This window comes from Peromyscus californicus, unplaced genomic scaffold (genome assembly GCF_007827085.1).
Source record: "Peromyscus californicus insignis strain IS unplaced genomic scaffold, ASM782708v3 Scaffold_5__1_contigs__length_169319896, whole genome shotgun sequence".
Lineage (NCBI taxonomy): Eukaryota > Metazoa > Chordata > Mammalia > Rodentia > Cricetidae > Peromyscus > Peromyscus californicus.
This window is the reverse complement of record NW_026294573.1, coordinates 7,023,406-7,049,821: the sequence shown is the minus strand read 5'-3', so window position 1 is coordinate 7,049,821 and position 26,416 is coordinate 7,023,406. Positions and strand designations below refer to the sequence as shown.

The following is a 26,416-nucleotide window of genomic DNA, read 5'->3' as shown; positions in this document are numbered from 1 at the left end:
GTCTCACATAACCAGTGGTGCAAAGGATCAAGGTTAAGCTGGGGTTGATGGTCTGGAAAGGCACCCATGTTGTTTAGCCAGTTATGAAGCAATGAGATCTAGTGAGTAGATTCTAGTTTCTTCCTTAGCTAGTGTGTTCAAGAAAGCTGAAGACACAGGAGGGCATTGATGAAAGCATGTCACACCTGCATTAGTTCCCAATCTGTGCTCTATTCAGCAGCCATGTGTAAAGACACAGAAGGCTGCCTAATATTTCCCATTAAGGAAAGGCTGGGGTTTTTCTTTTTCTTAACTGAAAAGATGCTTTTTACTTTAAGTTAAACTATAGAAATGGATGAAAACTTAAAACAGTGCTTACCAGACATTTCCCTTGGAGCCAAGCTGAAATATGATCATATTGCCTGACTTGATCCCAGCCAAGTTAGCTGGCCTACATATTTTCCTTTTCTTAATAAGTAGATTTATATAATTATACAATTAAGTCAAATAGTGAAGTAATGACAGTCATGTAACTTGTGCATCTGAAAAGTACAAATTTAGAATTGATGGTAATATCTGAATTTTTTGAGCAGAAATTAGCAGTTTTCCACCTTTGAAAATAAGGAAAATATGCCCTATAGATCTCCTGAAGTTTCATATATATATATATATATGTTTGTGGGCCTGAGCCAATGTTTGCACACCATGTGCTAGGTGCCTGTGGAGATCAGAAGAGGGCATCAGTTTTCTCCCTGGGTACTGTTTAAGGGGATATTGAGCCATCATGTTGGGAATTGAATCCACATCCTTACACCGGTTCAGCAGCAGCAGACATGGCGTCCTCTACCGTGGCCGGGAAACAGAGGATTCCCAAAGTGGCCAAGGTGAAAAACAAAGCGCCAGCTGAGGTGCAGCTAACTGCAGAGCAGCTCTTAAGAGAGGCTAAAGAGAGAGAACTCGAGCTCCTTCCACCCCCGCCTCAGCAGAAGATCACAGATGAAGAGGAGCTCAATGATTACAAACTTCGGAAGAGGAAGACTTTTGAAGATAACATAAGAAAAAATAGGACTGTGATTAGTAACTGGATCAAGTACGCTCAGTGGGAAGAAAGTGTAAAGGAAATCCAAAGGGCTCGGTCCATATACGAGCGTGCCTTGGATGTAGACTATCGGAATGTTACACTCTGGCTGAAATATGCCGAGATGGAAATGAAGAACTGCCAGGTCAACCATGCCCGAAATATCTGGGACCGAGCCCTAACAACTCTGCCCCGAGTCAAGCAGTTCTGATACAAGTCCACGTACATGGAGGAGATGTTGGGCAATGTCGCCGGTGCCCGTCAAGTGTTTGAGCGCTGGATGGAATGGCGGCCTGAGGAGCAGGCCTGGCACTCCTACATCAACTTCGAGCTGACACGCAAAGTGGTGGAGCGGGCCCGGACCCTTTACGAACGCTTTGTGCTCGTGCACCCTGCTGTGAAGAACTGGGTCAAGTATGCCCGATTCGAAGAGAAGCATGCTTATTTTGCCCATGCGCGGAAAGTCTACGAGAGAGCAGTGGAGTTCTTTGGAGAGGAGCATATGGACGCACACCTACCTGTATGCGGCCTTTGTTAAACTTGAGGAAAATCAGAAAGAATTGGAAAGGGTACAAGTAATGTACAAATATGCCCTGGATAGAATTTCAAAACAAGGGGCGCAAGAACTCTTGAAAAACTACACCATCTTTGAGAAGAAGTTTGGTGACCGGAGAGCTGTTGAAGATCTCATCGTGAGCAAACGGAGATGCCAATATGAAGAAGAGGTGAAGGCTAATCCGTACAATTACAATGCCTGGTTTGATTACTTGCACCCGGAGCAAAGTGAGGCAGAGGCCGACACAGTGGGGGAAGTCTATGAGAGGGCCATTGCCAATGTGCCGCCCATCCAGGAGAAGAGGCATTGGAAGCGCTACATCTATCTCTGGATCAACTACGCGGTCTAGGAAGAGCTGAAAGTCAAGGATCCTGAGAGGACAAGGCAGGTCTATCAAGAGTCTTTGGCACTAATTCCTCACAAAAAGTTCACATTTGCCAAAATGTGGTTATATTATGCACAGTTTGAAACACGACACAAAAATCTGACACTGGCCAGAAGAGCTTTGGGGACTTCCATAAGCAAATGTCCAAAGAACAAGTTATTCAAAGGGTATATAGAACTGGAACTACAGCTTTGAGAATTTGACAGATGCCATAAGCTTTATGAGAAGTTCTTGGAATTTGGACCTGAAAATTGTACCTCATGGATTAAGTTTGCAGAATTAGAGACAATCCTTGGTGATAGCGATAGAGCCCAGGCCATCTACGAATAAGCCATCAGTCAGCCAAGCTTAGACATGCCAGAGGTACTTTGGAAATCATATATCGATTTTGAGATGGAGCAGGAAGAACCTGGAAGAGCACGAAACCTTTACCGACAATTGCTTCAGCGAACACAGCATGTCAAGGTATGGATCAGTTTGGCTCAGTTTGAGTTATCCTCAGGGAAAGAAGCAAGTGTGACTAAATGCAGACAGATTTATCAAGAGGCAAACAAAACCATGAGAAACCATGAAGAGAAAGAAGAGAGACTTATGTTGCTGGAATCCTGGCGAGGTTTTGAAGATGAATTTGGAACAGTATCAGACAAGGAAAGAGTAGACAAACTCATGCCAGTAAAGGTCAAGAAGAGGAGAAAGGTCCAGGCCGAAGATGGGTCTGATGCTGGCTGGGAAGAATACCATGATTACATCTTTCCAGAGGAGGTTGCCAACCAGCCTAACCTCAAGTTTCCGGCAATGGCCAAGCTTTAGAAGAAACGGCAACAAGAAAAAGAAGCTGCCCAATAGGATCCAGATAAGGACATTGGTAAGAGTGAATCCTCATCTTTTTAAATCTTGGAAATTTGTTATAGAAATGAATAGTTTAGAACTTTGATTTCTGAACATTTTTATATATTTACACAGTAAGGAATGATCTTTGATAGCTACCTTTCTAATTATCATTTAAAACACTCTTGGGTTAAATGGGATAGAACACCATAGATTCTTGTGTTCACCCCTCCTGCTCCTACCCTATATGAAAATGAGTTTTATATGGCCTGTGTACTCAGATGCCCATCAGTGTATGACAAATAATTTATAAGCCATGATATTTCCCTACAATGAGATAATGTTTAGACATAAAAGTCAAGTGATGATACATACTAGGACATGGATAAACTTGGATGACATTATAGAAAGCGAGAGAAACAGATTGACCAAATTGTGCATTGTGATTCCATGTACAGTAACTGTCCAGAACAGGCAGATCCAAAGAGAGTGGAGTATGCTTGTCAGGCCTGGGGAGAGAGGGGAGAGGGAATGGCTGCTTATAGGAAGATCCCTTTTCGGGAAGATGACGATATTCTAGAACTGGAGAGAGGTGATTGTATGCTATCATGAATTTACAAAATGTTACTGTTTACGTTTAAAATGCTGTGTTGTTATTTTGTATTAAAAAATAAATTTTATCATATTAATACAATGGCCTGTGTAGTCTATGCTCACTCCTTTGGCTTCTGTGGATTTTCTAGACACTGGGTTTGTTTCCTTCTTTTTTGACTTTTGATTTTAGGTTTGACCATGGAGCCCTGGCTAAGGTTGAATTCTAGATCCTCCTAGCTGAGGAGTGTTGGTGGTGCTCTGCTAACTCTAGCTCCACCAAGACATTCTGATGCGTGTTCCCCCAGTCAGCTCCTGTAGTTCACACACTGTCTGAGATTAGAGAGGAGCTCCCAGCATTCAGACGATTCTTATTCAGTACTTCAGACCCCAGCTTGGCTTCCGTCTCGGGAATCTTTCTTTCCATCCTTTCTTTGGGTACCATTCCATGGTGCTAAGGACAGCATCAAGGGCTTCCAATGTGCTTGGCAGGAGCTCTTCTGCCACGTGTGGTAGTGCACACCGTTAATTCCAGCACCCAGGAGGCACAGTACCTAGAGGTCCTGTGGTCGAGGTCATTCTAGTCTACATAAAGGGTATCACATCAAGCAAACAAACAAGCAAACACACAAACACACACAAACAAAACATGAGAATTTCCACTTCCTCAGAGAGACAGTCACAAAGCTCACTTTTACTCCTTAGCATCCTTCACCCTGAGATACAGATTGGACTTTCTTCCCATGCCTGTGGGAAGAGGTAAAGGTTCCTTTAGCCATTGCTGCATGTCCCAGGAGCAGTCCCACACACCTGGAAGCCCTCTTCCAGAGAGGCTCAGCATTGATCCAAGATTCTCTAGCTGGAATTCTCCTATTCCAGAAGCTGCTGTCCTGCCCTTTGACACCATTCTCACTAAAGCCCAAACTTGCCTGGACCTCCCAATTTTGTCCCAGCTGGCCTGGAGTACCTGATCCGGTTGGCTTCACCTTACAAGCCTACACAATCATACTCATCTCAAATCCAAATGTCAACACTGCTTTTATTTCCATTTTTCCATATCTCACCCAAACAAATAGTTAAGTTTTAATCTAGAGAAAATAATGGAATGTTTATTGTGTCACCTGGGCTGGTCTTAGCCCTGGATATTAGCAGAGGATGGACTAGGTTCCTTAGGGGCCATTGAATCACCATCTATGGACCAGATTGCAGGACACTGAATTCAGCAAGTGAGTGCAGCCTCCATCACTGTGGAGGGCTTCAGTGACTCCTCTGAGACTCTGACTCTTAAGGACCATTTGAGTCACAGGTCCTCTAATCAACCACTGCCTTCCAGTCCCTGAGAGGAGGGATCAGTTATCTCAATCCCCACCATGCTCATCCACATGGAGTTCAAGATGGTCCATGGAATGGAAAGCATCAAATGTGCCGTCATTAAGCGATGAATGTTAGGGATCTAGTAAATGCAGGAGTATGTTGATGACCCACTCCATGAGCTAGGACTGAGTATTACTGACATGTGACCACAGCATGCAGAGTGTTGGCTGGGAAAGGCTTCATTTACTCTTGGGCTTAGACAGACAGTCAGATTGTGGAATATCGTGGTGGCTCAATGCATGAGTGTTTGCTACATCAACAGGAAGTCCTTAGTGTGATGCCCAGAATCTCCTGTGGAAAAAGAAACTGACCATTGAAAGTCATTCTCTGAAGCCAGGCATGGTGGCAAGTATTTTTAATCCCAGCACATGGGTGGCAAAAGCTTGTGGATTTCTGGGAGTTCGTAGCTGGCCTGGTGTACATAATGATTTTTAGGATGGCCAGAGCTATGTGGTTGATCACATCTCAGAGAGAGAGAGGGGGTGGCGGAATGAGGGAGAAAGGGAGGGGGGGGGGAGAGAGAGCATCCTCTGACCTTCACATTGTTACAATGGCACAGAGGGGCCTACATACAGACTCACATACACACTCAATGATAATAAATCAAAGGCATATCCTGAGAACATGTGTGGTGTTTGTGTGTGGATGTGGAAGACAGCAAGTGCTCCCAGAGAACAGAAAAAGCAAGGGTGGTGTCAGATAATCTGGAACTGTTCCAAGAGTTTCAGGGTGCTGAAATCAAACACTGGTCCCCAGAAAGAACAGCAAGCCCTGTTAACCTCTGAGCCATCTCTCCAAGAGAATCTCTCTCTAGCTTTTTGACTGGGGTTTCATGAAGTTGAAGTGTATAAAATGCCCAAGAAGAGGGAATTTGGGTCTTTGTTCACTGTGAAATTTCTAGGATGCAGAAGGTATAGAAACAAGGGGGACACGAGAATATGCAAACACGGTAAGCGTGATGAACAACTATGAAATTGTCAATGAAAACGACTCAGTCAATTAAAAGAATACAATGCCCTCTCATGCAAAAGGGTTTTATTGAAACCTATGGGAAAGTGTAAAGGTGGTTGGGGAAATAATATCCAGCTCCTCAAGTGTTCCAAAGCAAGAAAAAGACAGATCATAGCTCAACAGTGAGAATGCTGTATGCCCAACACCAGTTCATAGTTCAAATAACTTACTGTTCAAGAAAGAAACATATATCCATAAATTACAAATCTTTATGTAAGATGGACAACCAAAAGGCAGAGGCCAACCTATTGGTGTAATTATTAAGGCCACTCCACGTAGTTAAAAGGAGATTTATTTAATGGTGTAACTTACAAATTAAGGGATAGGCAGGTCGCGGGGTCTGGGGAAGGTGTATCACAGTCCAGCGGTGTTCTCTGGAGCTCTGCTTGGTCCACCTCCACTATCCAGGGTCCTGGCACGGAGAGAGCGCCCACCAATCCAGATCTTGGGTCCCCAGGCGCCTCCCTTGGCCACGCCTTGTAGGCGTGACAGTTGCCGAAGTCTCAATGGGGGTTGGAACTTCCAGATCAAAGCTGGAATGGCTACCCACTACACCAACCAAAGACAGAGGTGCTCTCTGGAGGACCTGAGTTTGGGTTTCAGCACTCAAGTTAGGTGGTGGCTCTTGTAACTCCAGTCTCAGAGGACCCAACGTCCTCAGATGCTTTAAAGGAACCATATGTACATACACACATGTACATACATAAAGCAAAATAAATTATTTTAAAAACTGGGACCAGATCCTTAAGGCCTCTGAAAGGATGAGTGTTGCCTGTGGAGACAGGGTATTCATTAGCATTTAGGACACCTGGCCTGCCCTCAGGGTCCTGACAGGATATATATCTCAGCTGCAGCCACTAAGAGCATCCCCTGTGGGCTTTCGCTATGTTTCCTTATAAAAGGCTGGCCTTATACACCTCCTGTCCCTTTCTCTTTCTTCACTTTCATCCCCAGAGACCAGTCTCTGCTCTTCTCTCCCCCTTCCCTCAATAATCCTGTAAGGTAGGCCTGTTGTATATGTGACTCCTTCCCAATGACTCATCATTTTTAAAATACAACAGTGTCTGTGGTCCAAGCTTGTGTTGAGCTTTAAGAAATCCTCCAGCCTCAGCCTCCCTAGTGCTAGGTATAGGCACAAGCCATGACAGCCTTTTAAATCCTTTATTATATTTGTGACTTCCTGTCTTAACTTTTAAATTCTTTTAATTATCCCTCTGGTAAATGAAAAGGCTTTTCTTTCTTTCTTTCTTTCTTTCTTTCTTTCTTTCTTTCTTTCTTTCTTTCTTTCTTTCTTTCTTTTGTTCTTTCTTTCTTTCTTTCTGTTTTTCACAATAAAGTTTTTTATGGAAACAGGCTGGTGTGGGGACAGAGGAAAAGACAAATAGGTCTGGGTTAGGTGGCTCAGGTGAAGTAGTGGGGCTTCTTCTCATGGATACCATATTCGCTGAGGGCAGGGGTCAAGTCCTCCATGGTAAGGGTACTTGCCGTCCTTGCTCTTGGTCAGGGAGCTGCCAGAGGCTGTTCCCTTCATTTTGCAGTGCTGTAGGGCATCGTTGGCAATATCTGAGATGAACTTCTGGGCAGCTAGTGAGATGAGCCGAATTATGAATGGGTCTGAAGTTTCAAAGCCAGCAGGATTCAGGTAATAAGCGGTCACTGCATCTAGGATCATAGGAGTGTAATTCTCCAGCTGCATCAAGAAGTTTACAGGAGACTTACTTGACTCTACAGGCTTCCCTTCTCTGTTGGCCTTGCTTGACAGGGCATACATGTCCTTAGACATTGCCCTTTATGGGGAGCCAAGGCAGCTGCTGCCACCTAGGTCGGCCCCTGCTGGAGCCTGAGATGGGGCAGGTCCCCTGCAGTCCCGGCTTGGCTGGCCTTGCTCTCAGAGGGTGTGCTATTGGGCAGCGCAGTAGGAGCCCATACCTGGGGCGCCAGACCCGAGACCTAGGCTGCACAGGCTGCTGCTGTCTGGTGGTCCATGCCTGAGCTGCTGCAGATCTTGGTGCTGGTGGGAGAGGTGGCTAACCAGGCTTTTCTTTCATCATGATCCAGATCTAATTTTATTAAGGGATTTAAACCTTTTGACTTTTTTTTGTTTGTTTGTTTTATTTTTCGAGACAGGGTTTCTCTGTGTAGCTTTGTGCCTTTCCTGGAACTCAGTTTGGAGACCAGGCTGGCCTCGAATGCCGGTAGGATTTGCTGAAGGAGGCAGAGGCAGGAGGATCACGAGTTCGAGGCCAGCCTGGGCTACACATTTCCTTTTGACATTTTTGACAAACCTTCCCAAGATCAGATCCTCTGTCTAAAATCCCTTTGAGGCAGGGCGTTGGGGACACTCGCTTTTAATCCCACCAGTGGGGAGGCAGAGGCTGGAGGATCTCTGAGTTTGAGGCCAGCCTGGTGAGTAGTAATGTTGTGCCCAGATCGTGACCCCCAGAGAGACCACCAAAGATGAGTATCCCGGGATGCAAAAGCAAGGTTTAATTCTAGATATCCAAAAGTAATACAAGCCTAGGCAGGGACTTTGTCCAATACATCCAACACAGTGGAGGCTGGAGGAAGTGCCTTCCTGTCTGCAAGCTCAGTTTTTAAAGGCAAAAGCCACAAGGTTACATCAATTAGGGGTGCTAGTACGGGTACAATTCTGATTGGCTCGCTTCTAGGGGATTTCTAGAAATCATGGCTTAATCTTACTTCTAAGGGAGTGGTTACCTACCACCATTTCTCATTGGCTGCCCTCAGGTGGGGATATTTCTGTGGTCAGTTACCCTGGAAACCAGGGAGAAGACATTCCATAGTCAGGCAGTCATTACCTTGTGACTACCTTGTGACTCTGTACTTTTACACTTCCTGGTTTCTGGAATCTGAATTGACTGGTTTCAGTAACTAATGGCCTATTCCTAAAAGGAGAAAACTTAGGCCTTAATTTTAGGGTGAAAGCATTTTGGTCTTATTTCTAAGATGGCACATTTCGGTCTTACAGTAACAGGGTATAAAAGCTTACATATAGAGGTGTAAACTGAGTCTGGGCTTAATGAAATTTTCTCCTTCACAGTAGCCACACCAACCAAGAAAAAAAATGAAGATGAAATGAGAGACAGGCTATCCTGGGTGAGATGGGGCTTCTTTTTTTTTTTTTTTTCTTTTTTTTTCGAGACAGGGTTTCTCTGTGTAGCTTTGCGCCTTTCCTGGAACTCACTTGGTAGCCCAGGCTGGCCTCGAACTCACAGAGATCCGCCTGGCTCTGCCTCCCGAGTGCTGGGATTAAAGGCGTGCGCCACCACCGCCCGGCCCGAGATGGGGCTTCTTGATAGGGTGAATAACTTGTCCGATCTGGACATTGGTTACAGGTCTTCCAATCCCAGCAGGGTAAGTCAGTCACTCCAGATTCCAATGCTCATAGTGTCTTGCTTAGCCATTCTGACCCTTATATCCACTTCCCCCTTGCTTTCCCTTTGGAGCCCCATTCTAACCATTATATCCTCTTCCCCCTTGCTTTCCCTTTGGAGCCCCATTCTAACCATTATATCCACTTCCCCCTTGCTTTCCCTTTGGAGGCCCACCTGTTAGACACAAGCTGCCACCTGATTGGATGAGGAAGTTCTCACCCGTTTAATCTTACTATTTGGGATTTTGCTTCAGTAATTTGAGTGAATCAGACTTACTTTGGTAATGGATGAAATTTGAGATGATGGTCAAGGTCCCAGGCTCATCCATAACACTCCTCCTCAAACTCTGAGCTCTGGGATTCGTTGTCTAATTTACATTATTACTTCGGTAGATTTTTTTCCAGTTGATGTCTCACACTATACCTTAGGCCTATCTGGAACTCTTATTGTACTCTGAGTCCACCTGTATGTCTTAGTAATCCCCCTGTCTCAGTAGACCATATGTAATAAGTTGTGTCAAGATTGATTAGATTTCCATGCAGAAAAGAGAATGAACTGAGAGCACTTTGAAGACAACGTCCCAAATGCAGAGTCACTGTACAAACACTAGGGCTTGCTTCTTCCTCCCTCCCTCCCTCTCTTTCTCCACTCCTCTCTTCCTCCCTCCCTCCCTGTCTTCCTTCCTTCCTTCCTACCTAGAGGAGGATACACCCAGCATCAGAAAGCCTCAGAGGAGCAGCCAAGATGAGGTCTGTGGGGGCCCCAAAACAGCTTGACCACAGAGCTGCCATGACAGGCTTAGAGGCCCACACAGCTTCTGGCAGGCAACAACTGGACCCAGGAAAAGCCATAAGCTGACTTCACCCAATGGTGCTCCATCTAAGGGGAAATACCTGAGGCCCAGACACAGCTTCTGGCAGGCAATCTCTGAACCCAGAGACGCTATAAGCTGACCCCACACAGTGGGGCCTGCATCTAAGAGGAAAGGCCTGACATTCCAAACATTCCCTATACCCCTAGACAAATGTCAGTCAATCAGGACCCTGAACCTTGGAAATCCCCTCCTCCACACTGCCTGGGCTCTGGGTTTCTGTTCTCCCTGCTGAATTGTAGAGAGGCTCTAAGTTGTGAGCTTGAAATAATAATGGCTCTTTGGTTTTACATAAGGGATTCTCCATGGTGGTCTTTTGGGGGTCCCTGCAATCTGGGCATAACAAGGTCCAATGTCCTGAAGCTGGGGTGGGGGAGACAGGGAGCACTGCTTGACCTCCTGTGGATCTCATAGCTCTATGAAACTGGTCTATATCCTCAGTCAGTGACCACAGGGAGATGCCACTCAATATGCCCTCAGGCAGACAAGCAGCCCTAGGTGGCCCATAGATATTTCTTCTTGATTTCTCAGATAAACATATTTAAGATCTGGTGCTGAGCCATCTTGAGTTGTATACCAGACAGGCCAAAGCAGGAGGACTGCAAGATCATGGCCTAGCCTTGTGTTTCATGCCCAGAGGTCTAGTACTAATTTTGCCCTTATCCCATTCAACATTATTAGAATAATTGGATAGACAAACAGTATTCTGAATCTTAATTTACTTAAAGTAAATCACCTCAGCCAGCAAGATGGCTCCTGATAAAGGTGCCTGCTGCCCTTGCTGTGGGATGTTCTGTATGTCAAGTATGTTTCTGATTGGTCAATAAATAAATCACTGATTATATCTCTGTGAGTTCTAGACCAGCTTGGTCCATATAGTGAGAGCCTGTCTTAAAAAAAAAAAAAAACCTGCCGGGCGATGGTGGCGCACGCCTTTAATCCCAGCACTCGGAAGGCAGAGCCATGCGGATCTCTGTGAGTTCGAGGCCAGCCTGGACTACCAAGTGAGTTCCAGGAAAGGCGCAAAGCTACACAGAGAAACCCTGTCTCGAAAGACCAAAAAAAAAAAAAAAAACCTATGTGAGATGGAGTCTTGTTTGAGCATCTTAGGGAAGTGTCTACTGAATGATGTGACCTGTATCTAGAGGAAGGCTTACTGATATATATTGCCATTTTATAACAGCTGGCATGGTACTGTACAAGGTGGCTTGAGGAAAGTGGTTTGGATACAGCTGAGTGGTGATGAACAGACTCAGTATATTTAAAGCCCTGGGTTGGCTCCTCAGCCCCAATGAAGTAAAGAAATATTTGATTCAGGCTCTATATCGCAGATTGTCTCACATTTGTTGGTAGGTTGTTATGCTGGTTGAAATCTGTTCCTGATGAGTGTACCAAAGCCTTGAAGCTGATCATATTAGAGTCAGTAAGGGCAAGGGAGACACTGAGTCCATCATCAAAGTCACGGGTCTTCAAGAGGAATCCACATAGATATTTGCTTCACCCCCAGCTGGCCTGAAATAACTGCAAAGACCAGGATGGCCTCAACCTCACTGAGATCCAGCTGTTTCTGTCCCACATGTGATGGGATTAAAGGCCTGAGCTACTAGAATTGACCAGCTTTGGTGTTCGTACAGGAGAGGCTCTAGAGGTCATCAAAACTAGTGGAAGACTTTTGCCCAACATAAGACAGTCAACTTGGTTTACTACACATTTAATTTGTATGTGTAGACAAGGAGACAACTTGTGTGAGCTGACTCTCTCTCTCCTTCCACCAACTGTATTGGTTCTAAAAGTTTAACTCAGGTCTCCCTCAGGGCTATAGCTAGAGTTTTCCTGCCTGGCCCACAGTCAGGACAAATCTCTCTCACCCGGTTCCACAGCCGCTCAGACCCGACCAAGTAAACACAGAGACTTAATTTGGTTACAAACTGTATGGCCGTGGCAGGCTTCTTACTAACTGTTCTTACAGCTTAAATTAATCCATTTCTATTAATCTATACCTTGCCACGTGGCTTGTGACTTACCGGCATCTTCACATGCTGTTTGTCATTGTGGTGGCTGGCAGTGTCTCTGACTCAGCCTTCCACTTCCAAGCTTTATTCTCCTCCTTGTCCCACCTATACTTCCTGCCTGGCCACTGGCTATTTGGTCCTGCCTTCCAAGGATTAAAGGCCTGCACCACCACACCAGGCCCAAGAATTGGTTTTGTTTTGCACTAAGGTATTCAAACTTAAGCTTTTATTTCTGTTCAACTGAACCTCCCATAGCCAACTATTAAGTTATAGTCACTCAGTAACCCAAGCAACAAGAAGTATGGTCTCTATATGTCCTAAGATGAATGAGCTGGCTCCGGTAGCACAGGGTGGCAGGATGTGCTTGAAGATCTGGAGGCAGGAGTTGGGGTTGGTGAGAGACAGCTCAATGGGGGAAGGTCTTGCCGTCAAGCCTCAGTTCAATCCCTAGGACCCACATGCTGAAAGGAGGAACCAGCCCCTGCCAGTTCCATGTGAACATTATGTAGACACAGAGTCCCCGCCCCACAAAATAAATCGAATAATCTTTTCTCAAAAGATGAATGGGAAGAATAGAATCAGAAGCAGCTCTCACACACATTTGGAGAACAATTCAGTAAGCTGGGTTGAGAAAAGGCTTGGATCCTTGACAGAACACTTGGCACTGAGAGGGAGCTAGAGAAGCAGAGGGTGGCCACTGATGAACCTTGGTTTCATTTCAGGCCATTTAACTTCGTGCATGGAGAACCTTAAGACTGGGGTGGAATCTTGGGCAATGTTCTGGCTTCCTCTGTCAGACTCTTTGTATTGTTGGAAATAAGATAATAGCAAATTCAGCATACCAGTGAATCTGTCTTCCACATATAGAAGCTGTGTCCCACACATGCCCACACTCATACAGATAGGCACACAGAATAAACAAATATAACCAAAAATAAATACAGAGGACAAGTCATGGTGTCTCATGCCTTTTTGATTTGTTTTTTTTGAGACAAGTTTTCTCTCTGGAGCCTGTCTTGGAACTCACTCTGTAGATCAGAATGGATCTCATAGAGTTTCACCTACCTGCCTCTGCCCCCCAACTGCTGGGATTAAAGGTGTGGACCACAATGTCTAGGCAGGAAAATCTCTGTCTGGTTGAGCCCAATATGGACTACATAGTGAGTTCCAGGACAGTCAGGGTCATATAGAGAGATCCTGTCTCAAAAAAACTAACTAAATAAATGAAAGACTTCAAAGCTGGCTTTTCTTAGGTAGTGAGACTGAGTCCAGGCTAAGCTGCATTAGAACCCCTCTCCAAAAACAAAGGAAAGGACCCTTAAACCAGACATAGTGGTGCAAACCTATGGTGAAGCAAGTTCCTGCCTGGCCTTGAACTCAAAGAGAGCCCCCTGCTTCTTCCTCCTGCATGCTGGGATTAAAGGTGTGTACCACCATGCCTGCAGAAACATCTTTGTTTGTTTATTGTTTTTATGAACATCTGCTGAGGCATAAGTATTTCAGTGGTGGCTGTGGGTTTACCAATTCAAAACTGCCAGCGTCAGCAGGGCATAGTGGCACACACCTTTAATCCCAGCACTGTGCAGGTAGAGGCAGGCAGATCTCTGTGAGTTCTAGGCCAGACTAACAACATCACCAACATATACAAGGGACATGAGTCTCTGAATTTAAGGTTTCCTTGTGAGCATAAACTGGTCACAAATAGGGAAAATTACCTCCAAAACCTGCTGGGCTTAAGAAAATCCCAGGGGACAAAGAAGACTAGATGAAAGGTCACATGCCAAGTAAAGTAAATATGCCGCCCATTCAGGCCGACTCTCAACTCTAGGACTGTTCCAAAAATTATGGCATTCCCAAGACTCAAGGGATTTCATTTTTGCTCTCAAGAGATTAATAAAGCTGAACTCATATGTCATGCAGGAACTCTAGCTAGCTATATGATACATGATATATGATTATCATGTATATGTTGAGATTTGTGGGTAAATTATACCATAGGTCACTTCAAAATGCAATAGCCTTCTGGAAGTTCCAGCTCACCAGATCCTAACAGCTATGGTTAAGAAGTATAATTAAGATGGGATGGGACCAGACCTGCAGAGACAGAGGGCTCAGTGATTAAGAGAGCATGCTGTTCTCTGGAGGTCCTGAGTTTGGGTTTCAGCACTCAGGTTAGGTGGTGGCTCTTGTAACTGCAGTCCCAGAGGACCCAATGCCCTCTTTAGACCTCTATGGGAACCATGTTTACATACACACATGTACATACATAAAGCAAAGTAAATTATTTTAAAAACTGGGACCAGATTCTGAGAGCCTCTGAAAGGATGAGTGTTGCCTGTGGAGACAGGCTGTTATTAGCATTTAGGACCCCTGGCCTGCCCTCAGGGTCCTGACAGGATATATCTCAGTTACAGCCACTAAGAGCATCCCCTGTGCCCATTTGCTATGTTTCCTTATATACAACGGGCCTTGTACACCTCCTGTCTCTTTCTCTTCCTTCAGTCTCATCCCCAGAGACCCATCTCAACCCCTTCTCTTCCCCTCAATAAACCTCCCACGTGGGCCATTTGTATGGTGGGACTCCTTCCCAATGCCTCAACTTTTTGTAAATACAACAGTGTCTGTGGTCCAAGCTTGTCTTGAGCTTTAAGCAATCCTCCAGCCTCAGCCTCCCTAATGCTAGGTATAGGCACAAACCATGACAGTATTGTACTTCCTTTATTATTTATGTGACTTTCTGTCTTAGCTTTTAAATTCTTTTAATTATCCCTCTGGTAAATGAAACTCGACTAATGAGGCTCAGAATTGTATAGCTGTAATGTCACTGTTCTGGTGGAAGTTCCATCTCATCCCCTGGCACCCTGGCATCCACACACCCAAAGAGTCTGGAATGTTCTAGTGGAAGCAACATCTCTCTGCCCAGACCCAGCCACTCCGAAAGTCCCTTTAAACCAGACTCCTTCCCCAGAGATTCTCAAGACCACTTATGGTGATATTTTATTTGTGCTGAAATGTGATTTTATTTGTATGTTAATAAATAAAGTTGCCTGGGGGTCAGAGCTAATAGCAAGGCATTTAGCATAAGTCTGGCAATGGTAGCACACGCCCTTAATCCTATCACATGGCAGGCAGAGCCTGTGTGTTCAAGGACACAGCTAGCTTGCTGACACACACCTTTAATCCAAGTACCAACCATAGAGACCTGGAGGTCTGTATAAACAGGCTGTGATGAAGAAGTCATGTGGTTGGGTTTAGAACCAATGAGAAGGTAGAGCAGAAAGTCCATAAAAAGACAGACACACAGGAAGTAGCTCTGTCTTCTGAGCAGAAGGACGGCAGCAGCTGGTAAGTTAAGGCTATTCGCTAGTGCTCTGACCCCTTGGGCTTTTGACTCTTAATTTGGCTCTGTTTCTTATTTAATAAGACCGATACATCTACAACCACTCCCACAGGTTATTTAACTGCACCACAAGGAAACAGACATGTGTCTTCCCTGAATCTTCTCTGGGTGGCTGAAAAACCACCTGGGAGCACTTTACCCCTTAAACCGGGGAGTTTTCTAGTTTGGCCTGATTTGAAGCTGGTTCTACAGAGTGGCTTGTCGAGTGTAAATACTTTCAGCCACCACTCCTAAGAGAAAGATGGAAGAACAGAGACTCAGTTTCCATCTGTGGAAAGCAGAGCCGGGGTGGATTGGGCACATAACATTGGCACTGTCTCTTTTGAGGGCCTTAAAAGGTGATCAGTGTCTTTGCCCTGACAAGAAGCTGGTCACATTGCATTTTCCTGAGTAACCTTTCCAAGGAGGAATGAGATTCAGAGGAGCGGGGATTGGTACCTGGTGGACAAAGGTTAATTATGTCTCTGTCAGTTCTTGTGAGAGACCCCACATGCTTAGTCTGATGACAGTCTGGCTTTGAGACTGCTAGTGAGTACAGAGGACACACTGAGTTCTCTCTTTTGACTTGAGGGGTGTTAACCAGAAACAGCACTGCTCAGGCATGAGTTTAAGCCAATAGGAAGTCTTAATCTGCCAGGCAGCGGTGGCACACGCCTTTAATCCCAGCACTTGGGAGGCAGAGCCACGCGGATCTCTGTGAGTTCGAGGCCAGCCTGGGCTACCAAGTGAGTTCCAGGAAAGGTGCAAAACTACACAGAGAAACCCTGTCTCAAAAAACCAAAAAAAAAAAAAAAAAGTCTTTATTAATGGGCCAGTGACTACACTGGGTGCTCAGGCTCCCTGTGTAGCACTGAGCCTTTCCCAGGATGACCTTTTAAGCATGAAAACCATGTTCTGGATTGACATAGTTTAGTTAAATAGTTAGCCAAAAATCAAATTACAGAAGCTAAAACAAAGCAAGGTTGGTACATTTGAGACTTTCCTAGAACTATGAATTTTGGGGGATTAGGTTTTGTTTTTGTATTGGGTTGTAGTGCTTACTCTCTGCCTGCTGAGTTTTATAGTCTGACCGATACTTCCATCATGCAGTCAGTTATGCTAAGGTCTGGAGGCCTGCTAAGGTCTGTGGCCCTGTTAGATTAACCAATGTGCCATCCCCTTGGTTTCAGCTTTTCATTTTTTATTTAAAAGTTTTAACATTTGCTTTCTGGCAGCAGTAGATATTGGGTGGGACATGGTGATCCTAGCCAAGTGGATTCTTGCAAAAGGATGCCATGCTTCATTGAGTGGATGGAGGCTTTACGAGCATAAGATGAGGAGTCATGGTATAGAATTCTGGATTCTTCAGGTCTTTCTGCCAAGCTGTTCTTTGAGACTGGGCCACAGCTCTCAGTGTTGCTGGTTCCAGACCGGGTTTCATTATGTAGCTCAGGCTAGACTCAAACTTTTGACTCTCCTCTTGTCTTGTCTCCTGTAGTATGTATGCATGCTACAGATACTTTATCAGCTAAGCTGCTGCATCCTCGGTACCAATGTCACAAAATGAATTCAATCCCATGGTCCTCCTCTCTTGCATGCCACAGCATCCAGCACAGCTCTAAAATTCCAGAAGTGATTCATGACCAGGCCAAAAGTCCTTTAAAAGTGACATGGTCAGCTTTATAGTTCAGGTCTATCATGAGGAACAGTCCTGTAAATTCTGAGCTGACTCACTGTTAGAACTGTTGTTGGTATATGAATAAAACTCAGATATAGCAGCTCACACCATATCACAGGGCAGTATGATACAGGAGGGTTGCTGAGAGTTGGAGCCCAGTCTAGGCACCAATCAAGCTAACCTTAGGTAGTACACTGTGAAACCTCATCTCAAAAGATTCAGAAACCAAGTCCATCAATCCATAACTAACAAGTCACTGTGCCTTAGTAGGGTCAATGAATTGGTTAGTAACTATTGCTTTAGTTAGTCTAAGTTCTTTTCATAGGTAAAGATCTGATCCACTCCACATAGACAACATCAGAATTACAAAAGAAGTGGTTGGTATTTTTAGACAGGGTTTCTCTGTGTTGCTTTGGAGCCTGTCCTGGAACTCACTCTGTAACCCAGGCTGGCCTCAAACTCACAGAGATCCCCTGCCTCTGCCACCACTGCCCGGCAAATTTTTTGGTTTTTGACAAGAACTTCCTATATAACTCTGCCTGGCCTCAAGTTCTCAGACATTCTGCTGGATAATCATCAGAGCCAGCAAGTTTTGTTTATGTCAAAGTCATTATTTGAGTCTGTTTGTAGTGTCCCTGTTTAGAGACAGTTCCACTGTGAATATCAGGGTGAACCTGAACTCCAGGAAATTCTGGGGGATAGTTACACATGAATCATTCAGATGATTGGACTGTGCTGGTCTTTTTCTTTGTCTTTCTTTTTTTGTGTTTTGACATGACACAGAATCTGTCTGTAGAACAGGCTGACTTGAACTCATAGAAGTTGTCTCCAAGTGATGAGATTAAAGACATGTGCCGCTAATGCCCAGCTTGTGCTGATGTTTAGGTCAATTTAAACCAGAAATGGTTGTGTATACCATTAATCCCAGCACTTGGGAGGCAGAGGCAGGCAGATCTCTCTGAGTTGGAGGCTAGCCTGGGGCTACAGAGTGTGTTCCCGGACTGCCCTGGCTGAGATCCCATAACAACAACCACAATAGCAAGAAGTCCTTTTTCTTTGCTGCTTTATACGTGGTTGCATCATGGAGACTAGAATGTTCTGAATCTTGCAGGAAGCAGCCTGCTTCCCTGGTCTCAGTGTTCAAATTAAAAATGTGAAACATCATTCTATACTTAATTGGAAATATCATACTTTTTTTTATTTTTATTCTTCCATTAGTTTTTGGAGACCTCAAGTAGGATGTTGTAGAACTGTAGGAGTAACTAACCATGACACTGGACTAGTGAGTTTCTTGACTGTAATATGTAAATTATATCAGTTCCATCCCAGGGTTCTGTCTTTCCAGATGCTTTACAAACATTACAGACCATGGCAGTACCTACTGAAGGTTTACTGACTGAATTTTTAGTGTTTCTTTCTTTCTTTCTTTCTTTCTTTCTTTCTTTCTTTCTTTCTTCTTCTTTTTTTTTTTTTTTTTTTTTTTGGTTTTTCAAGACAAGGTTTCTCTGTAGCTTTGGAGCCTGTCCTGGAAGTCTCTCTGTAGACTAGGGTGGCCTCAGTCTCACAGAGATCAACCTGGCTCTGCCTCCGGAATGCTGGGATTAAAGACCTGGGCCACCACCGCCCGGCTGTTTCTTTGTTACCCTGTCCAGCTCCGTAACACAGAGAATACATGCTTACAGCCCTCCTGCCTCTTTCCCTGAAACATCAGGACCAGTGATAACCAACAAGTGAAGTCAATAACTAATGGTGTCCATCTCACAGATTTCCTCAATTGTTCCAGGCTGGGTCAGCCAGGTGAACGGAGACTGGCAAGGTTGGAAATGGGATGTTTCCTTTGCTTTCTGTGAGGTCCTGGTTAACTGACCACATGGGCTGAGCCTTCAGGCTTCCTGGTGAGCCCTTAGTGGAAATGGCTTCACCTGAACTGTGGTTGGAATAGGATGGGGTGTTTGGGAAAGAGTATGCTTTTGAGAGGCTTCACACTGCAGACAGGAGAAGTGTGGCTTTAAAACCATCACATGGTGATCAAAATGTGAAAACTGAGATGTCCACCATCACCACAGAGAGGTTCTTGTGTGGGAAGAAGAAGGGCTTCCTAAGTTTTCTGAATGGTGTCTTTGCTTTCATGCTTCCTCAGGATTATTATCCCTGAAAACCAGTCATGATGGGACACCGGGCCCCACCCACACTCATGCAGCTGGCAAGACAGAGGCTGCTGAGGGAGGAGGACTTGACCATTTCTATTCTGGAGGACCTGCCTGTGGGACTGCTCCCGGAGATGTTTGAGGAGGCCTTCAAAAACAGACGTACAAACATGTTGAGGGCCATGGTGGCTGCCTGGCCATTCCCAGACCTTTCTGTAAGAGCCCTGATAAAGGACTCTGACCTGGAGACTTTGAAAGCTCTGCTTGATGGACTAGATGTGCTGATTACAGACAAGGTTCATCCCAGGTAATCAGGACCCAGCTAGGATGGAGGAAGGCTGTGGGGGTGCAGAGAAGGAACAACTGGGGACATGGAGAACTTAGCCAAAGGTAGATCAGAGGCTTCTTATAGCATCAGCATAGAGAACTGCAGAGGTTTGGGCCAGGTCTCAGGTGTCTAGTCAATTAATGACATGTGGAGGGCACAAGAGTAGACATAGTCACTGAGGAATAGGCCTCTCCCTGCCAGCTCCACAGTTAAAAGTGGAATGAGGCTAGGGTTAATGGGAATGGAATGGAGGGAGATGAGATGCCTTGCTGGCAAAGACCATTTTCACTGAGCATGAGGCTTGATCTTGAGAAAGCAAAGATTTGGAAGGGAAGCTGTTATGAGATGTGGACAAGAAGTAGACTGTAAGATGTATCTTGTCTTATCTTCTGGGAATTCTACCTGTTTTACCAACAGGAGGTCAAAACTCAGAGTGCTTGATTTGACGCGTGTGGACCATGACTTCTGGAGCATTAGAGCAGAAACCCATGAAGGTGACTGCTCTCCACAAGCTGAGAGGCAGGAGCAACCAGTGGAAATCAGTCCTAACTCTGGGGTGAAGAAACGTTTTAAGGTAGTAACTGATCTTGAACTCATGAAGGCCAGGTACAATCAATGTGACTGGCACTTGTTACATTGGGCCCAGCAGCGAAAAGATTCCATTCATGTATGCTGTAGAAAGCTGAAGATTTGGGATTCACCTGTCTTCGCTGCTGTACAGATTTTCAAAATGATAAATCTAGACTGTATCCTGGAGCTGCAGCTGAGTGGATGGTCCCTTGAATTCATCGTAGAGCTTTGTCCTTACCTGGAGCAGATGAGAAATCTTCACACCCTTGTGCTAGTGGTAATTTGGAAGCCCTTAAGATCTGCTGCTTCTGCAGAGCAAGAATGGAGAAGCATGTTGCTTTCTCAGATCTCCAGATTCCCTTGTCTTCAGAATCTCTCTGTATATAATATCTACTTTTTAACAGGCTGTCTTGAGGAGTGGCTCAGGTAAGGAAGGATGGAGAGTGTCCTCCAGAACATAGCAACCACATCCTTTTCTTTACAGATTAGTGGGTCCTTGATGGTCTGACCACTGTGAACCTAGCATTGGTGGAGACATAGGTTAACCTGGCAGATGAGCTCTATGCTCAGACATTTGTGAATAGGCATCAGCACACCTGTAATTGCTCATGTGTAAAAGGTTGTTTGGGGTCCAAGAAGGGGTTGATTAGATGAGAAATAGTTGACATTGGGAAACAGGACACAGCTGTGGTGGGGAACATACATATCGGGGGACTCTTATTTTATATATATAAAGAAAACTTTTTCATTGATTTTACACATGAATCGAAGATACCTCTCTTCCGTCTTCTACCCCTGCCCTCCCCATCCCAACCCATATCCCACTCCCACCCACAAGAAGGAAAGGCCTCCCATGAGGAGGCATATCCAGTAGAAGCAAGTCCAATGCCTTCCCCCTGCCTCTAGGTTGTACAAGGTGTCCCATCATAGTTAGAGGGCTATAAAATGGCCACTCATGCTCCAGAGATGGATTCTGATCCTACCGCCAGGGTGTCCCCCAAGCAGATCAAGCCATGCAACTGTCTCACCATGCAGAGCACCTAGTCCAGTCCCATGCATGCTCCACAGCTGTTGATCCACCTTTCATGATTTCCCACTAGTTAGGTTTGGTTGTCTCTGCATGTTTCCCCATCATGGTCCTGATGCACTTGCTCATAGAATCCCTCTTCTCTCTCTTGGACTGGACACCCGGAGCTCTGCCTGGTGCTTGGTAGTGGACATCTGCATCTGCCTCCATCATTCATTGGAGAAAAGCTCTGTGATGACAGTTATGGTGTTGACCCATCTGATTACAGGGGAAAGCCAGTTTAGTTCGGGCACCCTCTCCCCATACGCTACATTCATTCTTGGGGATTTCTGGCAATTTCCTTAGCTGTGGGTTTCTCTATATTCCCATGATATCCCTCTATCATTGTATTTCTTTCATTGCTTTCCCTCTTAATGCCTGTTCCAGCTCAACCATCCCATTCCTTTATGTTCTCATCCCATATTCCCTACCCTCCAATGCTCACCCCTCACCCAGATTTTACTCATGGAAATATTGTCTATTTCCCCTAACCAGAGTGATCCATGTGCCCTTCTTTGGGTCTTCCTTGTTAGTTAGCTTCTCTGGTGTTGTGGGTTGTTGTCTGATTATCCTTTGCTTTATGTCCAGTATCCACTTATGAGTGAGTACATACATACCATCTTTGTCCTTCTGAGTCTCAGTTACCTCACTCAGAATGGTATTTTCTATTTCCATCCCTTTGCCTGCAAATTTCATGCTGTCATTGTTTTTCTCTGCTGAGTAGTACTCCACTGTGCATATGTACCACATTTTCATAATCCATTCTTCAGTTGATGGGCATCTAGGTTGTTTCCAGGTTCTGGCTATTATGAATAATGCTGCTATGAATGGAGTTGAGCATGTGTCATTGTGGTATGTTTGAGCATTCCTTGGGTATATGTCCAAGAGTGGTATGGCTGGGTCTTGAGGTAAATTGATTCCCAATTTTCTGAGAAACTACCATACTGATTTCCAAAGTGCCTGTACCAGTTTGAACTCCCACCAACAGTGGAGGAGTGTTCCCCTTGCTCAACATGCTCTCCAACAACATAAGCTGTCTGCAGTACTTTTTTATCTTAGCCATTCTGACAGGTGCAAGATGGTATCTCAGAGTCATTTTGATTTGCATCCCTGATGATTAAGGATGCTGAGCAATTCCTTAATTGTCTTTCAGCTATTTCAAATTATTCTTTTGAGAATTCTCTGTTTAGCTCTATAGCCCCCCCTTTTTGTTTATGGTTTTTTGGTTTTGTTTTGTTTTTCCAGACAGGGTATCTCTGTGTAGTTTTGTTGCCTGTCCTGGATCTTACTCTGTAGACCTGGCTAGCCTTGAACTCACAGAGATCCACCTGGCTCTCCCTCCTGGGTGCTGAAATTAAAGGTGTGTGCCACCACCACCCTTATACCCATTTTTTAATTGGATTGTTCCTTACTTTGATGTGTAGTTTCTTGAGTTCTTTATATATTTTGGAATCAGTCCTCTGTCAGATGTGGGGCTGGTGAAAAATCTTTTCTGATTCTGTAGGCTGTCATTTTGTCTTATTTACTGTGTCTTTTGCCTTACAGAAGCTTCTCAGTTTCAGCAGGTCCCTTTTATTTATTGTTTTACTCAGTGTCAGTGCTACTGATGCTATAGTTAGGAAGTGGCCTCCTGTGCTATTCAAGTGTACTTCCTACTTTCTCTTCTATCAAGCTCAGTGTAACTGGATTTATGTTGAGGTCTTTGATCCACTTGGACTTGAGTTTTGTGCATGGTGACAGATAGGGATCTATTTGCAGTCTTTTAGAACATTGACATCCAGTTATTCCAGCACCATTTGTTGAAGATACTTTCTTTTTTTCATTGTTTGTTTTGGCTTCTTTCTCAAGAATCAAGTGTTCATATGTGTCTGGATAAATGTCAGGGTCTTCAATTTGATTCCATTGGTCCATATCTCCATTTTTATGTTAATACCAGGCTGTTTTTATTACTATAGGTCTATAGTACAGCTTGATGTCAAAGATGGTGATGCCTCCAGAGGTAGCTTGGTTGTAAGGATTCTTTTAGCTATCCTGGGTTTTCTGTTTTCTATATGAATTAGAGTATTGTTCTTTTGGGGTCGGTGAAGAATTGTGTTGGAATTTTTAACGGGGATTGCATTGAATCTGTAGATTGCTTTAGGTAAGATTGCCATTTTTACTATGTTAATCCTACCTATCCATGAGCATGGGACGTCTTTCTATTTTCTGATACCTTCTTCAATTTCTTTCTTCAGACACTTAAAGTTCTTGTCAAACAGGTTTTCCATTTGCTTAGAGTTACACCAAGGTATTTTATATTATTTGTGGCTATTGTAAAGTGTGATTCTCTGATTTCTTTCTCAGCCCTTTTATCATTTGTGTATAGGAGGGCTACTGATTTTTTTGAGTTGATCTTGTATCCTGCCACATTACTGAAGGAATTTATCAGCTATAGGAGTTCCCTTCTAGAATTTTTGGGGTCACTTATGTATACTATTATATTGTCTGCACAGAGTGAAATTTTGACTTCTTCCTTTCCAATTTGTATCCCCTTGATCTCCTTTTATTGTCTTATTGTTCTAGCTAAAACTTCAAGTACTATATTGAATAAATATGGGGAGAGTGGACAGCCTTGTTTTGTTCCTGATTTTAGTGAAATCGCTTTGATTTTCTCTCCATTTAATTTGATGTTGGCTTGCTGTAAATTGCCTTTATTAAGTTTAGGTATGTTTCTTGTATTCCTGATCTCTAGGACCTTTATCATGAATGTGTGTTGGATTTTGTCATGCTTTTTCAGCATCCAGTTAAAAAAATCATTTTTTTAGTTTGTTTATATGGTGTATTACATTGACAGACTTTCTTATGTTCTTATGTTGAACCATCCTTGTATCTCTGGGATGAAGCCTACTTGATCACGGTGGATAATTTTTTAACGCATTCTTAGATTTGGTTTGCCAATATTTTGTTGAGTATTTTTGCATCAGTGTTCATGAGGGAGATTGGTCTGTAATTCTTTCTTTTTTGCATCTTTGTGTGGTTTGGGTATCAGGGTAACTGTAGCCTCATAAGAAGAGCTTGGTAATGTTCTTTCTGTTTCTATTGTATGGAACAATTTGAAGAGCATTGCAATTAGCTCTTCTCTTTGAAAATCTGGTAGAATTCTGCGCTGAAACCATCTGGTCCTGGGCTTTCTGTGGTGGGGAGACTTTTAATGACTATTTCTATTTTCTTAGTGGTTATTGGTCTATTTACAAAGTTTATCTAGTCTTGATTTAACTTTGGTATGTGGTATCTATCCAGAAAATTGTCCATTTCCTTCAGATTTTCCAATTTGTGGAGTAGAGGTTTTTGAAGTATGATCTGATGATTCTCTGGATTTCCTCATTGCTTTATGTCTCCCTTTTCATTTCTGATTTTGCTAATTTGGATGCTCTCTCTCTCTGCCTTTTGGTTAGTCTGGATAAGGGCTTGTCTATCTGTTGATTTTTTTTTTCAAAGAAACAACTCTGTTTTATTGATTCTTTATATTCTCTTTATTTCTATTTCATTGATTTCAGCTCTCAATTCGATTATTTTCTGGCATCTATTCCTCCTGGGTGATCTATAGTTTTTGTTGTTTGTTGAAATCTAACTTGTGTCTGTGTCTCAATCTTAGCTCTTGGTTTAATTGGAGCTGGCAGATTCTGTACCACATGCAGCTATTCTTTCCCCATCCAAACTAGCTGATTCTGTGGCTCAGGGAGCCCCTCTTGGTCTTATCAGGGCTCTTGGTCTAGTCAGAGCTGGTGGATTCTTTTTCTCAGGAAGCCTCTCTTGGTCCAATGAGAGCTGGTAGATTCCTTGTCTCAGGAAATCACTGGGGTCTCAGGCAGATGGGTATTGGAGTAGGGTGTGTGTAGCATGAATCTTAAAAGTTATTAATAAAATCAAACCTGAGGCCAGTTATTGGGGTGAACACTGGAAGATCAGAGAGCCAGAACAAGCCACAGCTACCTCACCTCTCCAGATCCTCAGCTGGTCTTGTTTCCTCAGACTGGAGGCTTCTGAGTCCTCATCCAGAATGGGTCTCAGCTGAATTGCTACTCAAAAGCCTGAATGCTTAACCAGCCAAAATGCTTAACCAGCCAAATGCTTCTAGTTTCTGGTCCTCATGCCTTCTATAACTTTCTGCCTTCTATCATTCCCTGGGATTAAAGGCTTACTTTCTGGGATTAAAGGTGTGAGTCACCATCCTTGGCTGTATCCTTGAACACATGGATTTCTGCCTAGCTCTGCCTCCCAAGAGCTGGGATTAAAGGCGTGTGCTACCACTGCCTAGCCTCTGTGTTTAATATTGTGGCTGTTCTGTCTCTGACCCCAGATAAGTTTATTAGGGTGTACAATATTTCAGGGAACACAATACCACCACAGGTGTGGGTCTTGTAGATTGCAGGGTTTGATGGGAGTTTTTGGTGGGGAGAGCCTGGCTCCAGGAGTTTTCCCTGCTGGTCAGCAACTGGGCAGAGTTGGATGGGGGTTTCTGGGGACTGGTTGTGTCCCAGGACCTGGGTCCTAGAGGCAGGACTCTCTGGCTGGGAGAACAGTCACTCACCTCTTGATCCAGGGAGAGCTGGCAGATTGGATTCCTTGTCTCAGGAAGTTGCAGGCGTCTCAGGCAGATGGGTATTGGGATAGGGTGTGGGTCTTGTAGATTGCAGGGTCTGATGGGGGTTTTGTAGGAGGAGCCTGGCCACAGGAATTTTCCCTGCTGGCCAGCAACTGGGGCAGAGTTGGGTGGGGGTTCCTGGGGACTGGCTGTGTCTCAGGGCCCATAGCAAGGGACTCTTAAAGATTAATTAATTAATTAATTAATTTATTTATTATATATACAGTGTTTTGTCTGCACATATCCCTGCAGGCCAGAAGAGGGAACCAGATCTCTTTACAGATGGTTGTGAGCCACCATGTGATTGCTGGGAATTGAATTAGGACCTTTGGAAGAATAAGCAGTGCTCTTAAACTCTGAGCCATCTCTCTGCCCCATAACATCTTTTTTTTTCCTGGCGCTGAGGATCATACGCAGGACCTTGTGCTTGATTGGCAAGTGCTCTACCTCTGCCTCAATCCCCAGCGCCTGGCTTTTTTTTTTTTTTTTTTTGGTTTTTTAAGACAGGGTTTCTCTGTTTAGCTTTGCGCCTTTCCTGGAACTC

General features: G+C 44.3%; 2 protein-coding genes and 2 pseudogenes across 2 annotated transcripts in view; 3 read left to right on the top strand and 1 right to left on the bottom strand.

The window, feature by feature from the left end:
* LOC128096151 (U4/U6.U5 tri-snRNP-associated protein 1-like) overlaps positions 1–26,416 on the top strand; it is a 306,060-nt pseudogene that overhangs the window by 149,857 nt on the left and 129,787 nt on the right.
* Positions 813–2,889, top strand: LOC128097557 (crooked neck-like protein 1; annotated as a pseudogene).
* Positions 7,229–7,573, bottom strand: LOC128097565 (transcription initiation factor TFIID subunit 10-like). Its single transcript, XM_052718155.1, has one exon. It carries the CDS (start codon positions 7,571–7,573, stop codon positions 7,229–7,231), a length of 345 nt encoding a protein of 114 aa, XP_052574115.1.
* Positions 19,305–26,416, top strand: part of LOC128096092 (PRAME family member 8-like) — a 50,690-nt gene continuing 43,578 nt past the window's right edge. Inside the window, exon 1 of the mRNA XM_052715249.1 lies at positions 19,305–19,591. Within this exon, the coding sequence (XP_052571209.1) occupies positions 19,305–19,591 (287 nt within the window). The remainder of the gene's footprint in view (positions 19,592–26,416) is intronic.

Bases quoted from the DNA above. Each gene is read 5' to 3' on its own strand.
- LOC128097565 (XM_052718155.1), bottom strand. From the start codon at position 7,573: ATGTATGCCCTGTCAAGCAAGGCCAACAGAGAAGGGAAGCCTGTAGAG.